General features: G+C 42.1%; 3 protein-coding genes across 3 annotated transcripts in view; 2 read left to right on the top strand and 1 right to left on the bottom strand.

Moving 5' to 3' along the window:
• The window catches only part of zdhhc9 (zinc finger DHHC-type palmitoyltransferase 9), a 43,848-nt gene extending 42,124 nt beyond the window's left edge, over positions 1–1,724 (bottom strand). Inside the window, exon 1 of the mRNA XM_063190240.1 lies at positions 751–1,724. Coding sequence (XP_063046310.1) covers positions 751–917 — 167 coding nt within the window. The 5' untranslated portion in view covers positions 918–1,724. The remainder of the gene's footprint in view (positions 1–750) is intronic.
• A 4,026-nt stretch (positions 1,725–5,750) lies between these two features.
• trmt12 (tRNA methyltransferase 12 homolog) lies at positions 5,751–12,405 on the top strand. Its single transcript, XM_063190239.1, has 7 exons — positions 5,751–5,915; positions 6,137–6,305; positions 6,550–6,745; positions 7,657–7,807; positions 10,120–10,229; positions 10,404–10,561; positions 11,592–12,405. The coding sequence occupies exons 1-7, from the start codon at positions 5,863–5,865 to the stop codon at positions 12,255–12,257; spliced, it is 1,503 nt and encodes a 500-aa protein (XP_063046309.1). The 5' UTR covers positions 5,751–5,862; the 3' UTR covers positions 12,258–12,405.
• Positions 12,406–13,740: 1,335 nt separating this feature from the next.
• Positions 13,741–15,833, top strand: part of sytl4 (synaptotagmin-like 4) — a 29,187-nt gene continuing 27,094 nt past the window's right edge. The window contains exon 1 of the mRNA XM_063190479.1: positions 13,741–13,864. The gene's annotated coding sequence lies outside the window, so the exon portion shown is untranslated. The remainder of the gene's footprint in view (positions 13,865–15,833) is intronic.

The raw sequence follows: 15,833 nt of genomic DNA on the forward strand, positions 1-15,833 counted from the left end.
CCCATTGATCTGGAATTTCCACAATTCCAATAGTAATGGCAGTGGGGGGCCAGAGGAGCTTTGAAGAGATCAGATCTTCCAATAGTCTGTCCAGCAGGCAGGCCACACCACAAGGGCTGGGTCAACTCTGACATCAGTCATCAATTTCCTATGGCATCACTTAAGCCTGATGCACAATAGGTCAGGATCATACATCAGATTTTCAATACCCAGATTAATGAGACACAATGACATGTGTTAGATTTGTGTAATTACATCCCGATGACAAACAGGATCATCTCAAGTCAGGATGAAAGCGAAAGAAAGGTTGTCATGTGTAACCAAGAGAGCATCTCTGGCACAGGATCCACTACTGAGATCACGTGTGAACGGATGATGCCATTCCCGTGCATGCTTTTCCATTGAAGAAAAATGCAGAAAATGAGGTATAATTAAATGGTAATAACATGTGCTATGAAGTTAGACTGTGTGTAATAACTAGTAATGTGAGGGTAACAAAAATGTTGGTTCAAGAAATCCTCCGTCTTTTATTCTGGGTAGGCCTATCATGATGGCAACATCGTATGGATAGACAGGCCGCACAAAGGAAGGAGCTCGAGCCTGTGTTTGTTTTGATTCCTGGTGGGTGGTTCAGGTCCTTTGCATGGAATGCGCATGTTGCCTCTCTGGCACCTGCGTGTATAAGCCTATTTCAACGTTTGCATTTCAGTGTAAGACTTCCAACATATTATAGGCTATTTTGATACTTACTCAAAAGCGAAGAACAAGGAGCAGGTTCCAACGATGAGGAACAGGGTTAGGTAAAACACGCCTTTCTGACGGGCCATCATAACGCGACCGTCACAGCAAAAAGTGTTCTTCCCCGGCAGCTTCTCCCACTTTCGGGTAATCTTCCTGGTTATCATCACAGCCGACATGATGAACAATTACAGGGGCTAGTCTCTGATAATCAAACTCTCTTAAGAATTAATCTTCAAAACGTTTTTGTATTGCAAGGCGCTATTTTCCCCTAAAGGCTGTGGTCAAATGACAGCAGTGCTGATTTTTGACAGTCATTCCTAATCAAAATTGTAGGGTTATCATCAGTTGCCTGTCAGTCAGTCGCCTTCCTGAAGGCCCTTGCGTTTTATATGCTTCTGCAGAATATCGTTTCTACGCCAGCCTATGGTACAGACTATAAAACAAACACGGCACCAGGGTCTTCTTTCAAATAGCAATTTTACATCGTTCAGAAAATGCGCAACGGTGTCTTCTTGGGTAGCACTTTGGAGTCACACCATGCGGTTTTTCAGGTCCTCGGTTAAAATCCAATTCCATATTTTCCTCTCAATCAAAGTTCTTTTCAATGCGACAGTTCCAGATCCCTCATAAAACTTCCATTCTGGTATTACTACTCTTACTTTGCCTGTACACCTCTTGTGCTGTCTAAAGAAATAAAGCAGGTGGGTGTATTTCGGTCTGGTAAACGCACGCTGGTCAATCTTGGTACTGGTATCAAAACAGTGTAGCTTGACCGGTTGACATTCATGCCTCCTCGATGCACCGCCCTGTACAGGTCCGCTCGAGGGGTCCGGATTCTTGTGGCGCAATTCTCATTACCGTGTGTTTCTTCCACATACGTTTCACACTTTTTCTAAACCCCACGATTAAAAGAAAGAAAATATAAAACCAAAATATTGCGACGAAAAGATTTCGAGGAAGCGGTTATCCTTCCCACTGGATGGGAGCGGAGCTCGTTTCTGATCAATGGGAGGAGGAAACACGCCTAGATTGAAATGTCTTTTCCTTAAAGGGCTAGCTGCAGTATTTTAAAGACACCAAGAACAAAGGCGATAAGCACCTACGATTAGTTTCAGTGCACATTTTAGCCTACAGCGCGCAAAAATACGCACCACGGAGAAATCAAAGCGACAGTGAACATATGTAGAAACCTCATTGCCTATATTATATAATAACAGAGCAATTATTTCCTAGAGGTCATAATAGCTCTATATTGACCAGTGATCTCTAAACAATGTTGTACAGCCAACTGTACATCTACTGTACATGGTGATGTCTTTGCGTAACGGCATGTAATTGAGTCATTTAATAACATCCATGTTGGCTGTTCAGCAATAGCCCATGTGTCCCTCTAAAAATACCATAGGTTATTACACATATTTACACATCTATTAGGCCTACATTCATTGTGCTTTCTGAACATCAACATCATCACTGATGAGCTACTGCACATGGCTGGAGAGGGTGAGGAAGGTTAGAAAAGAGAGAGGGGAAGCCCCCTCATCTCCTTTTCTCCTCTAAGATGACAGGGGCACAGGATGGAAGTCTGTGAGCCCTAACCATCTCCTCCATCTGCATCTTCGCATCTTCTTCACCAGGGATTTCCATCTATTTAAATCTGCAATGGTGGAGGCCCATGGGTAATTTATGACTTGTGCCAGAAGACTGCCAAGGCTGAGCTATAAAACTGCAGCTTATCATATACCCCAGTGTGCCACCAAACACAACTGCTTCTCATTGAATTACATTTACATTACAGTCTGACCAACCCGGCACACACTAGAGGGCGAGATACCACTTTTGAATGACAGCATGCTGGGTGTTTGTGTGCCTGTACTGGCAATCTACGCTGTAGCAATTAGAGTTTATTGAGATGGACGCAAAACATAATGCACATCAGCATCTGCATTGGCATGTAATAACAGGTGCATGTATTTACCTGTTGTATTTTACATCTGTTTCCTTCCACATGCTGATTGTAACTATTCACCCAAGATCACACATGTTTGGATGCAGTAGTCTCATCTGATCCATTTGCCGCATACAAATCTGCTTATAAGAGAGAGGAAGATGTCATTTACTAAAAGGAACCATTTATTGTACATGCCATATCAGAGCTTCTAGCTGTTTTTTTAAGCTTAGCAGTCACTGATCCAACTCTGCAGTGCTAGCCTAACTGTACAGCATATGAGACTGTGAAAATTGTTGCTTTAGGCCTACATCGTCTTTAGTAAGGGTATGCTTGATTTATTTATTTTATTTTATTCTATTTATTACAAGGATAGCCCCTTGAGATGTGCCATCTCATTTTCGAGGAGGTCCAATGGATAGTGTAACATCAGAAGAGTCCAATTGGCTCTGGGTTTTAGAGCTTTGAAGAATAAGGATGCACTGCTCTAGAGTGACATCTGCAGGCTCTAAGGGAGTCCTACAGCCAATTAACCATGTAGGCCTATGCCTACACTAGGCACCAGGAAAAGTCAGACTAGTCATAAACGTTGAATGGAAAAGAAGATGGGAGCCTATGAGAATTACTTATTGTTCGTTAATCAACATCTAGTGTGTAAGATAATATGGCAAATGCGAGATAGGCCCATCAGATATGTAGAAAAGTAAGCTGCCCTCCAGGTTCCTGTTCTTTATTTACTCTAATGAAGACGTGTTAACGTCAAAACAGAAGTTTGGGGTTGTAGTGCTCTGGTAGCTTTAGTAAGATGCTTTGGTGACTCTCCTTCTTAATTTGATATCAGAGCCTACGCTGTGTGTTTTCATATATGATGCGCTTTTAAGTCCATGGATTTTATTTGCCAATTCCACTAACTATTAACTGCATCCAATGATGTTTTGGACATTAGCACACATTTATCTTTCATATAATACAGAAAGTGTAGACATGGCATTATTTCCCTCAGCAAGAATGAATATTTAATACTGGTTTTGGGCGTTTTCATGCCGTCCTGTTTTCCAAATGTCAGATTCAGTCTTCATATTAGCATGTAAAGAAACTTGTTTTGCCCAAGACGATTGCAAATGTTGATTCACAGTAATCATCACAATATGACAAAACTATCAGAAAGACCACTGTCCTTTCCATTATACATGAAATTTGCCATTTTGTGTGTGTCCACGAAAACTGTGTTTGAACCATGTGAACCATGTCATGTAATGGTTTGTACTTAGGCCATACGAATAACATCACGTGATGTCATAACCTCTTTGGCAGGATATGGGAAGACTTTTTGGTAAGTTTTGAGCTCCATCCTTCCATAATTTAATCCATTCTTTTTCATGTTCTCATAGCAGGAAAATTGCCTGTCAACTGTGTTATCAACATATTCATAAGAATCTGAATTAGAAGTCACATGTAGAAAAACACAGATAAAGCATACAAATACATGAATTGATTAAGGTGTTGTGGTGGAACTTCTGAGGTCCTCAGTTAGCACAACACCATAAAAATGGCTGAAATGTCAAGCCGTGTTACCGTCAATGGTGTTACAATTAGCTATGACAGTTGAGGAGGAGTATGTTTTTGCCAATTTATCTCCATATTGACAGACAAACAAACAAAATAATTTGTGTTCTAGGGCTGCTCTGCTCTGTTTTTTCTCTTAAAAAAGTGCCGACTTGTTCCCCTGCACTGTTGACCGTAACACAATTGATTAACACGGTTGACTGTTTTGAAAGTGTTTTTGTGCTATTGATCCCTTATGTGTTGGAAAAATCCTATAAACAGACACTAGGGATTATCTCTGGAGAAGGAAGTCTTGTGTAAGGAGGGTGACTAAATTCAAATCAGACGTTACAGGGATTTATAATGAAAATGTGTCAGTCTGTATCACAGTGAATCATAAAATCCTACTTATGAAGCTCAACAATCACATTTTCTATATCAGATGCACAGATTAATGACAACATTATTGCTAAGGGACATAAGCACTTTCAAACGTATGTTGTTTCAACTCTGTAGTATTTTTATATATGTTTGAAATGACATAGTATTTGTCCATAACACTGTTGACAAAATAATCAAGCAAATGTTCGCTTTCATTAGAGTAGGCCCTATTTATCAAATGATTTAAGATTAAGCTTGGACATTTGTTTGTTTGGAAACTTAAATATATATACACTATGTAAACATCTAGGTCATTTAGTTGAAAAAAATATTGATAATTGACAATTTGCTTTTGCAAAAAGCGTAGGCGAATCGTAGAATCACTCATATCTACAGAAATAATGTTAAAAGCACAAAGTGTATCCACAACATTGGTCCCCAGCGTAGCTGGTGCTTCCAAGTTCCTACCTGGAAACACAGCACCATAAAAAATAAATTTGTTCCATGAATTACAGACATCTGGACCTATGACAAAGTATTACATAAATATGCTCATTCTTTATGGATCTGGGCACCAAGCTGACATCACAGCATTTGCTTTCTGCCCATTGTTTTTCTCCTCCAATGAGACACCCATAACTTATTCATCTGTGCAACAGCAGGATGCACAGTTTCATGAATTTCTTAACAACCTTCTTGTTCTTTGAGAACACATTTAGCTAGGTTGGTTTGAGCTTGTCGATGGCTATTGGCATCTTGCACAGCTTAAGATAGGCCCTACCTGTGTTGTTAAGACAGACTTGAAGGCAATTCCCAATAATGTTTCCCATCCATCAATGGATGGAGTTGTTATTTTGTTGTTGTCTCCATCTAGTGAAGAAAAGAGCCATGTGCAACTGCCATTTCCCATCCATACATAAATACCAAGGAAATCTTAACCTGAACAATAAAAGTTAAACAATAACAAGACAAGAATTAACAGCCTTACCAGGCTAATGTTTTCTCTACAGCTCTGGTTGTGGCATTTTGCTGATGTTGATGGAGTAGCATCGATTTGGAACCAATGAGCCTACTTTGATTGGTGCGCGAAAATCACGTGTGCAGCTGTTTATGTTCCGGGTTTGGATGATACAAGAGAAATGGATAAGCGGTTTCCCTGACGATGGTTGCTCTATGTTTATAAATATAGCTGTGGAAAGTTGTTTTGTATCGCCTGTAGGGCCTACGATGTAAATTCTGAGGTGAACATGGACGTGATACCCGCGCTGAAAGTCCCTAAAAGATACGCGCAGTCGTACAGGTCAGTGTACTCACAGTCACCGTCCACCCTCACAAGCCAAACACGCTAACAGCTTTCAACGAGGATGTCTTTTTGTGCCATATAATGTGTTTTAGCATACGGAACGTCTATAGTAATAGAAATGTAACAAAGAGGACCCTGTTGTAAATCAAGAAAGACGTTAGCTGAAGTCATGGTCAGAGTGAAATACCTGTCTAAAATAGTGTCCATTTCCTTCACAGAAAAAATCTGCATCGTGCAGGTGCTTTGGACCAGAGATACAGCATACAGAAGCTTTTGGACGGAAGCGTGATCTTACCAGTCTTGTCATCTTCACTGTCACAGCTCGATCCAAATACTCTTGGGCGTGCAACCGCCTGCGATGGCCTGTGCGAAATCATTGAATTCCAGGTAGGCAGAAGATGATGATTTGGCTCTGAAAAGGTGCAAGTAAAGTCCCTTTATTGTTTCATGGGTGGGATGGGATGCCTTACAGTAGGCCTAGGCTAGGCCTATTTTTTTCATGACTCTCCTCTGTAATTCTAACGCAGGTCTTCCTGTTCGTTACACTTGCTTATCAGATATAGGCTGTTCATTAAACAAATCAATAACGAAATGAATTTGCATTTTCTGTTGTCTCCTTCATGGAAAACAGGCCCAGCTGTCAAAGAAGGAAAAAGTAAAGTCCTCAAGTGAAAAACTTGCCAAGGCTCTTCGAGATCAGCTGTCCTCTCATGGGGTGACCTGGAGTGAGGATCTAAAGCGAGACGTGCCACAAAGATGGCAAAGGCATGGGGACTTGGTTCTCATCGCAGAGGACTGCTTCACTCTACCAGCATGGAAGAAGATGGGTGAGTCAAGAAAGAACTCAGGCTAAACTCAACTTCACCCCTGCCAGACTTGAAGGTCATACAAATAGTAAAATCTAGGGCTGATAAGATTCTCAAAGACCAATCACACCCAGTTATAGGGACTGTTTAGAAAACTGAGATCTGGCAGGCGACTGTGCTGTCATAGGGCAAGAAGAGAGAGACAGAGAAGGTTTTTTTCCTCCAAAGCATTTGTTCATTAAATTCCTCCTATTTGCTTTGCACACACACACACACACACACACACACACATCTTTCTTCTGCACACTTGTTTTGCACTGGCCATTCATTTCATTACATGTCACATGAAAGTGTCTCTACTATGAATAAATATCCTTGCATCATCTTACTTCTCAATCTTCAGTCTATTTGCTCTGGATCTCAATATCTATCCTCCAGTCGTTTCCTCTTCCTCTGGCCTTGTGACGATGTCACCCCTCCTGCCATGGATGAAACTAATTAGGAACCATGGAGGAAGAAGGAATGAAGCATCACATGAAGGCCCACGTTTACTGCATAATGCATCCCTCCTCTACCCTCATCCACTCACCTTTTCGTGAATTGAGACGTCCTCAATGACATCGATTCTCAAAGCACAAGGCTGACGGAAATGTTGGAGGAAGGATATTGATTGATATGTGAACCATAGTTTCTTAGTGAATTTTTAGAAATAATCACAACATCTTTTGCGCTGAATCCCACCCTTCCAATCACTATCTCACTCCATGGCTGAGGTCCCCTTGAGCAAGGCACCTAACCCCCATGGACAGTAACCAATTTTAAAAATAACTAAGTCGCTTTGGATAAAAGTGTCAGCTAAGTGTAATGTAATGTAATGCATGTCTAATGCTAATGTGAAACTAATCCGTTTTTCTGATGAAATCTTCTTGCAGGATCAGAGTTGTGGTCTACAGTTGCACTTTCACTGGGTGCAAAACGTTTGGCCCAAACGAGAAGGATCTCCAAAGATGACTTCCGAACCCCACAGGTCATCATGTTGCTTGGAGACAGCAGCCTTGTGACACATGTGGATAATAAAATAAGGTACTGTACACCTTCAATATGAGAACATTTCTGGCAATTAGGTGATGTGTTTTTCAGGGTTCCCACACGTCCTGGAAAACCTGGAAATTTAGAGATGTGTTTTCAAGTCCTTGAAAGTCCTGGAAATTCACCAAATGTCCTGGAAAAAAAACAATTGTCCTGGATTTTTTTCCCTTCAACTTTTTCCCGATTTTGTTTGTGGTATAATTTTTACTCTTCTCCGAGTCTAGACATGACGATTCAATTTATATCCACCTATTGAATGCATTATTGTCCACACACACACACACACACAGTTTGGTCAGGTTGCCATCTTTGATTGCACTTATACACAGTCATATTCTTTGACTCAGTGTTGCCAAAAGTCGCTAGAAGTCGCTAGTTGGCTTGCTGAAAAGTCGCTAGCTGATATCATGGCGTTATCTCTCGAAAACCTGCTTACGGTCATAATAGGCCTACAAATAGGCAGTGCTAGCACTTCCTTACAAAAAATTGTACTGCTATCTTTTTTGGAGATCAGAGCCACTTTGAAAGCTAGTTTGATCTTTGGTGTGACAAATCACAGTAGTCGCATCAATTGTTTGTATGCAAGAATATTCCAGAGAAAAAGAAACTGGCAACAAAACTGGCTTGCAAGTCAAGTCTTGTGGAGAATGCATTTAAATCCAAGTACACTAATTTTTGCTATAAGAGAGAGACTATTAAGGTATTAATTTCTGAGATAATGTGACATTAATGTGAGTTTACATTGCACTTTCATTTAATTCCGAATAAACGTTTTGTGGATCAGAAAGCATTTCAATTGAACAGAGGCTGCACGTGCTGGGCTTGCGAAATTTGACATAGGGGTGTGGTCACCAAGCTCCAGCAGATTCCTACTAGCGGGACAGCTGTTGATCTTCAACCGCAACTCAGGTCAATACCTTTGGACAAAGAACATAGAATGGATAAGAACGCTTATTCGCAGGAAATTGCATTGGCCACGGTGTAGTACGGGGACGTAGCCCAGGGACACCATGCGCAGTGGATGCAAGGCCATGATCGATAAAAATTGTGACACTGGAAACTCCGCAATTTGAATTGCATTGTGGGTGCGAGGAGCTGCTGCTAGTTCCGGCCCGGTCAAAATAGGATGTCCTGTCGTCAATGTTCAGTTTGTGGTTAAATTACAGCTGTCATTCAGCCTTAATTACAGCTGACACAAATTCACTATGTCCTATGACCTGTTCCACACTCCAGCCCTGGCGGTAGTGGCTTTGCATTTTACCTTGCCGCCAGTACTAAGCAAATAATGTACATTGGATAAGAAGTATCACTCAATGGAAAATGCATTGGGTTAGGTGTAGTCCGAGGACATTGCTTAAAGACACTGTGCTCATGGTCAGTGGGTGCAACGCCATAATGGATAAAATCTGAACTCTGTAACTTCGCAAAATTGGTCAAGAGAGGAGATCCAGTTGTCAGTGTTAAATGTAATCCCTCCTATCACTAGTCTCCTTAGTACTAACTGCAGAAGAAGAAAGTGACTCCCCTTGCGGCCATGCCATGCTATGCTCTTATGACGTCTTTGGACGTACCCTCTTCCCTAACACACTGTACTCATTCATTACAACTCATTTCAACCTTAAAGTCACATTGTCTCTAAAATGCATTGTGTGTCGCTGTGTATGTCCAAATTGTGGGTCCGACAGATGAAATATCCGTCCTGAATTATCCAAAAATAGTCCTGGAAATGTCCTGGAAATATCCTGGAAAATGATTTTTGAAAAAGAGTGGGAACCCTGGTTTTTCCCTCATCTGTAGCACACATAGTTACGTTATGTTACAATACACTTAGCTGATGCTTTTACCCAGCTATTTTACAGGGTATTGGTTACAGCCGCTGGAGCAAAGTGGGCTTAGATGCTGTGCCTAAGGGCACTTCAAACAGGGATAGAGGACTAGGAAGAGGTAGGGGTGGGATTAGAACCTGCAAGCCTCTGATTTTAAGACCACCTCCCAAACCATTAGGTCACGACTGCCCGAAATATTTGATGCCTGTTTGATGCTACAAAAAAGTTAAGATTTGTTTAATGTTCTGTCTCATTCTTGTAGTCTCTTAAGGCTAGGCCACATTCAGATGCTAGTATTCAAAAATGCATTACCTGGCGCCAACGGGGGTAGGATCAGGTATTGCAATCACCCTGTCTGTTTCTCTGTCTGTGTCTACCTGCAGTGTTTTGCATGTGGCACCAAACACACAGCACCATGTGCATCTAGCATTGGCAAGTTTTTGATCTTGTTTTTTGATGTTATGACCCTTCATGTTTCAGATATGAGTTTGACATCACCAAGTCTATGTTCTCATTTGGAAACATAACTGAGAAGCTAAGAATAGCCTCATTCAACTGCAGAGGTGAAACGGTTGTGGACCTCTATGCAGGTAATTTTTCAAAAGGCTTGAAAATTGTTTCTATGGTTCACCAACGTGTGTGAGGATGAAATCTACCTCTGAATTTGTATTGCTGCTCTGTATATGTTCCTGTTTGTTTGACCTGAATGCTCCCTCTCGTTTGGCACTGAATCTTTGGTGTGCTGTGCTCCCCCATCTGAACAGGCATCGGCTACTTCACCCTTCCCTACCTGCTGCATGCGGGTGCTGCCCATGTGCACGCTTGCGAGTGGAACCCTGATGCGGTGGAGGCCTTGAGGAGGAACCTACAGCTCAATAGAGTGGCACACCGCTGCACTGTCCACCAGGGGGACAACAGACAAGTATGCATGTATCTTTTTTGCTGTTATTGTCAAAAATCATTGAATACATTTTGTATAAAAAATATCAGTCTGCTAGGGGTTATAGTATGGAAAAAAGTAGAAACAAACAGATTTAAATAAAATTACAAGAATGTGTTGTATCGCACAAAAAGAGAATAAGACTTCACAGCTTTCTTATTAAGGAAATGGATGCATGTAACAAGCATGACAATATCATCACTTACAGTATCAAGAACATCATATTTTTTCTTAATGTTCACAACAGCAAAATGTCAACATCATAAGATCACAGGAATTAAGTTGATGAATCACCACACCCAGGTGAACTTAGATTTGCTATTTTTTTATTTCAATGAACACTTTTCACCCATGTATTGTCAGGGTCACTTCAACACTTCATCACATCATTATTGCAATACGTCAATATCTAAGTCACACTTACTGTGTTTCTACTGAAGAAAGTCATGATTTGAGGGTGTGACCATCTGTAGGGTTGTGCTCTGACTACAATGCCAGTGGTCCCGACTGTAATACACCAGCAAATTTAGTGTCATTTTTGTTTTTTTTGTTTTTTAATAGGCAACATTTGCATTTTTTATTTATTTCCTTCCCATGTTCACCTTCTATGCAAATTGCTTTCTTCCATGCCACTTTATTTCAATGCTACTTCCTGGCTGAATCTAAGTCATTGTTTACAACTTGATATACCAGTTTACTTATGGCTTGGGAAAAGTGATAAATGATTATTATCCTTTCTTTCTCTCTCAGTGTAAATTAATCTAAGATGATTACATGTGAAAAGACTTCAGGTTCCTAGACTGTATTAGTTCCCATTTTCTGCTAAGAGAAGGACACATATACTAATAGCGTAACCTTTTCATTGCTATATGCAGATCCTTTGAAATTACTCTTTACAACCCATGGTTTTATCACTGATAAAAACACAGATTTGAATTGAGGATTTTACAAAAGTCGTAATTAAAAAAATGAAATGGACAGTTAATAAATATCCTGAATGTCTTGATTTCAGCTGTCACTGGAGGACATGGCTGACCGAGTGAACTTGGGCCTCATCCCCAGCTCGGAGGAGAGCTGGCCTGTGGCATGCCGTCTCCTCAGGAGAGACACTGGCGGCATCCTGCACATCCACCACAACGTTACCTCACCACCACCAGCCGCACACAGCATGGAGAACAAGCCTCACGCCAACCCAACCAGCCTGCACATCCGTGACAATGTCACATCACCACCAGTGCTCAGGATAGACAACCGTCAGTCCAACACAGCTACCCACACAGGCATCACAGTGAACAATGTCACCTCACCACCAATGTTCAACACAGACAAGCGTCTGGCTGGCCATGTCATCCACAAAAGCATCACAGTAAACAGTGTCAACTCAGTGCAAAGTGAAGGCCACAACAAGCTTCAGTCCTACCCAGCCTCTCTCAAAGACATCACAGCAGACACTGATAGTGTTTCTGATGTGACGCAGGTTTTACATAACACTTGTAAGCAAACAGACAGAGAGGCATGGAAGGCTTGGGCAGAGCATACGGCCAGTCACATAGCTGGACTGTTGAGAGACTTGACTGGAGGATCGTGGAGGACACACATTCAGCACATTGAGCATGTCAAGTCCTATGCTCCACATATTCATCACATAGTGCTGGATTTGGAATGTAGACCTCTATGACAAAATACCACAGTGAAAACACACTACTGTATGTGAGAAGAGTCGGGCAAAATTCCCCACAAGTGGGAGACAAAAATCACCAAATGTTCTTAATTCTCTTGAAAATAAATGATTACTATTACTACTACTACTACTACTACTACTACTACCAGGGCCGCTGACCGCTTTTGCTGGGCCCCGGACAGTCATGTGAAAGGGCCCCGTACCCAATACATATAATGTAATGGTCACCCAATTCTGACCCCCCTATCTCCCTGGGACCGGGACACCATACCCCTCACCCCGACATACCCCTCACATACCACATAGACCACATGTTGTCACAGTAAGGTTGGGGACTCGGAATCGGTTGAATTTGTCCAGTCAGTTTGCGAACTGTGCCCAGCACAAATGTGAGCCCTCACAAAAATCTTGAATATGTAAATTATCTCTGTTTTTTATTTATTGATTTTCAATACAATTGATTCAAAAACACCTTCATTGCGCCTCGCTCTTTCATCTACTAGGCTGAGCCAGCCCCTGGGATTGTATGGACAAGCATTTGTAGGACTCCTTGTACAGTATATTATAACGACTAATTATATACGTAACTATGTATTAAGCACTGGATAAAAATGTGTGTTCATTTACATTATAATCATGAGTTTTTATATGGATTGATTGCATTTCATAGTTGGGTATACAGTACAGCTGACTAGAGGGCATGGGAAGAAAAGCGCATCAAAGTAGTTCAGTGATGGAGACAGGTGTAGAGGAGGCAGGGGTGGTTGGCATGATTTCGGGGAATCCGCTGTTTACCCTGAAAGCACCTGTCAGAGCTGAGAACTGCACCAGCGATGCCAGCCACAATGGAGACACCGCATCCTGCCTCATCCTTTGATAGATCTAAAAACATGTTTTCTCTTAAACTGATAAACATTGCTCATTAACACAGGGCAGTGTTCGGCAGCTTACAACTCCACTCACATTTGACACCCTGACCTGTCCAATGAGCCTGGATACAGATACCTTGTGGCGTAGGTAGGTATCATAGACGGCTAATTTTGAGAAGAAAGGGGCAAAGATTAGATGCAATGTGAGCGCAGTAGACAGAGCGCGTCCGGAGAGCATATCAGGTCATAAACCTGCCTGTTCACTAGAGTTCTGCATAGGGCAACAAAAATAACCTTCATAGTTCGGATAACACCTTCTTGACCTACGAAATAGCCTACTTTTTACAAACTTGCAGTGTTGGTTAAATTTAGATTTATGTTGAAATTCAATAGGGCAAATATATTTTTTTAAAAAGAAAAAACTGCTGTACCTTGCCAGTGAACTGGCTATATAAAATAACATTCTACGTACGTGGTGCGTAAATAATGAATATAAATCTGTGTTATGTAATTACACCAGACAATTAATTTATTGGCGGAGAAAAGTGTCATCCATGAAGTCGCGTATACACCTGTTACAAAACCAATGCGCTCAGCGCGGCCACGGTCTGTCAGACAGAAGGGAAAAAGTTGACCACCTTCCGGGATTGAAGTTGTTTGGCATTGCCCTAACCACTGGTAACGCAGGGAACGACAGAGCGTGGAGGTGGTGGACGGGCTGTCTGAAACGCGTTGGTAAGTAGTAAGACTAGCTGGAATGATTGTGATATTGCCATATTTCGAGGAAATATGTTTCATGATTTAGACACAGGCGTGTAGGTGACGTTAGAACATCTAGTTTGCGCGTTCATTTGATGTTGACGCACGACACTATTGTGTTAAATGAATGGCAGTCGCGCAAGCATGTTGCTGAGAATTCCATGTTTGTGTTAGGGGATCTTGTAATTGATAATGGCTGTTTGTGGGTCTTTTCAATCATATTTCCTCGAATGACAAATCTGCGTTAGTTTGACGGGGAAACTTTTCCTCCTCGCGTTTTCTGCTTGTTATCTCTGACAGACCTCATCGTGTAACCTAATCCACAACTACGCTGCGTGTTCATGAAAAACAAAGATAATTTCCTCTGAACATTTTTTTACATAACTAGCTGTTCAATTATCTACGGCACAGTCGCTTCACTGTCGCCGCACCCTCTGTCATCGAACTCACGTTATTAGGAGTTATTAAAGTGTCCATTTACATCAGAGGTTTTTGTAGTGAGTTGCCAGGTGACAGCCTTGGTATTCGCCTAGCCATCCATAAAATATTTGAACAGGTTTGGCAACAACTTTGTGGAGAAGCTGCTCAGAAAGTTGTTGTACAGTCCCTCTGTAGGCTATGGTAGTTGTTTTGCCCACACCAAATGAGGTACTTGTCCTGTCTTTTGTGGGGTGAACTTCAACAATATGGAAAGGCAGAACTTAGGAGATTCATGTGTGCACATACTGTAGGCTATGTGAGTCAGTCTCCCAGTAGACTTGGCCCAGTTTGTACATAACCGAATGTCACGCTGTCGTCCTTCAAACAGAATATCAGCACTAAATAAATAATTATCCACTGCACTCCACCCTTGTCTCTGTATCCTTAGAGGGTGGGAACCCACATTTGCTCATGGGCTCATGTTGGTGTGTTTTCCTGTGCACCATCCAGTGCGTCTGCTAGGGCGGTCACCAGGGCACAAGTCATTCCATCAGTCTCAACATTCTGACAAACTGTGCCCACGCCTGGCCTGGCACAAGAAATCAGGTCAACATTATGACGAGCTCTGCTGCCCTTCCTGGAAGTCATGTTTACATTGCATCAAGATTACTGCTCAGTTATTATGAAGCGTATTTTGTTTGGTAACCAATTTAGTTTTTGACATTTGTGACATGACGCAGCAGCTATGGCACTTTTTGTTGAATTATGATGGCACTTTAAAAGAGAAGGGGGAATCAACCTCCCTCTATATAGCCAAGACAGAGCTCTTGCACTGTTGCTCGTTGCATCAGTTACATCAGAGCTCTTCAATTCAGTGGATTAATTGCCTCCCTTTTCAAGGCCTTGAAAGTTAATGTGACACAACCCCCACCTCTTGCCATTTCACATTTAATCTTTCACTAAACATCATTCATTAGTTGTCGTTAAAAATGTTAATGTGATTCCCCCCCCATAGTACCATTTTAGTTTACACTGACTTTATGTCATCTCATTGCACAGTGTGTGTGCATCTTTTCCTGTGGCGTCAGTGCTGCTGTGAGCATGTTGTTGGAGGTAGTGTTGGTGGTGTTGTTATCGTGGGCGATCTTAATTGTGCTGGCCCTGCGGGGCACTGTGGTGGCTGGAGCTATAACCCCTGGGCTGGCTGGCTGGCTGGCTGGCACTCATCTCAGCCCAGCGGCAGTCTCCCCCAGCATGTGGGGGCCTCGCTCCGCTGCATGGGGAAGGGAAGGAAAGGTCACTCACTCCTTCCACATCCACCCAGAGAGAGAGAGAGAGAGAGAGAGAGAGAGGTGAACGACGAGACTGAGGGAAGGAAATAGATGGGGAGGGGGAAAGAGGGAGGCAGCGAGGACGTGAGTGGAGTGGAGGTGAGAGAGGAAGAGGGATATTGAAAGGATGGATGGATGAAGACAGGACAAGAGAAAGAGGAGAAGGGAATGTAGAGAGAGACTGGGAGGTGGAC

The sequence above is a fragment of the Engraulis encrasicolus genome, chromosome 23 (assembly GCF_034702125.1).
Source record: "Engraulis encrasicolus isolate BLACKSEA-1 chromosome 23, IST_EnEncr_1.0, whole genome shotgun sequence".
Classification (NCBI taxonomy): Eukaryota; Metazoa; Chordata; class Actinopteri; order Clupeiformes; family Engraulidae; genus Engraulis; species Engraulis encrasicolus.

Bases quoted from the DNA above. Each gene is read 5' to 3' on its own strand.
- trmt12 (XM_063190239.1), top strand. From the start codon at position 5,863: ATGGACGTGATACCCGCGCTGAAAGTCCCTAAAAGATACGCGCAGTCG. The intron at 5,916-6,136 runs GTCAGTGTACTC...TTTCCTTCACAG, and splicing joins AGATACGCGCAGTCGTACAG to AAAAAATCTGCATCGTGCAG. The intron at 10,230-10,403 runs GTAATTTTTCAA...CCATCTGAACAG, and splicing joins GGTTGTGGACCTCTATGCAG to GCATCGGCTACTTCACCCTT.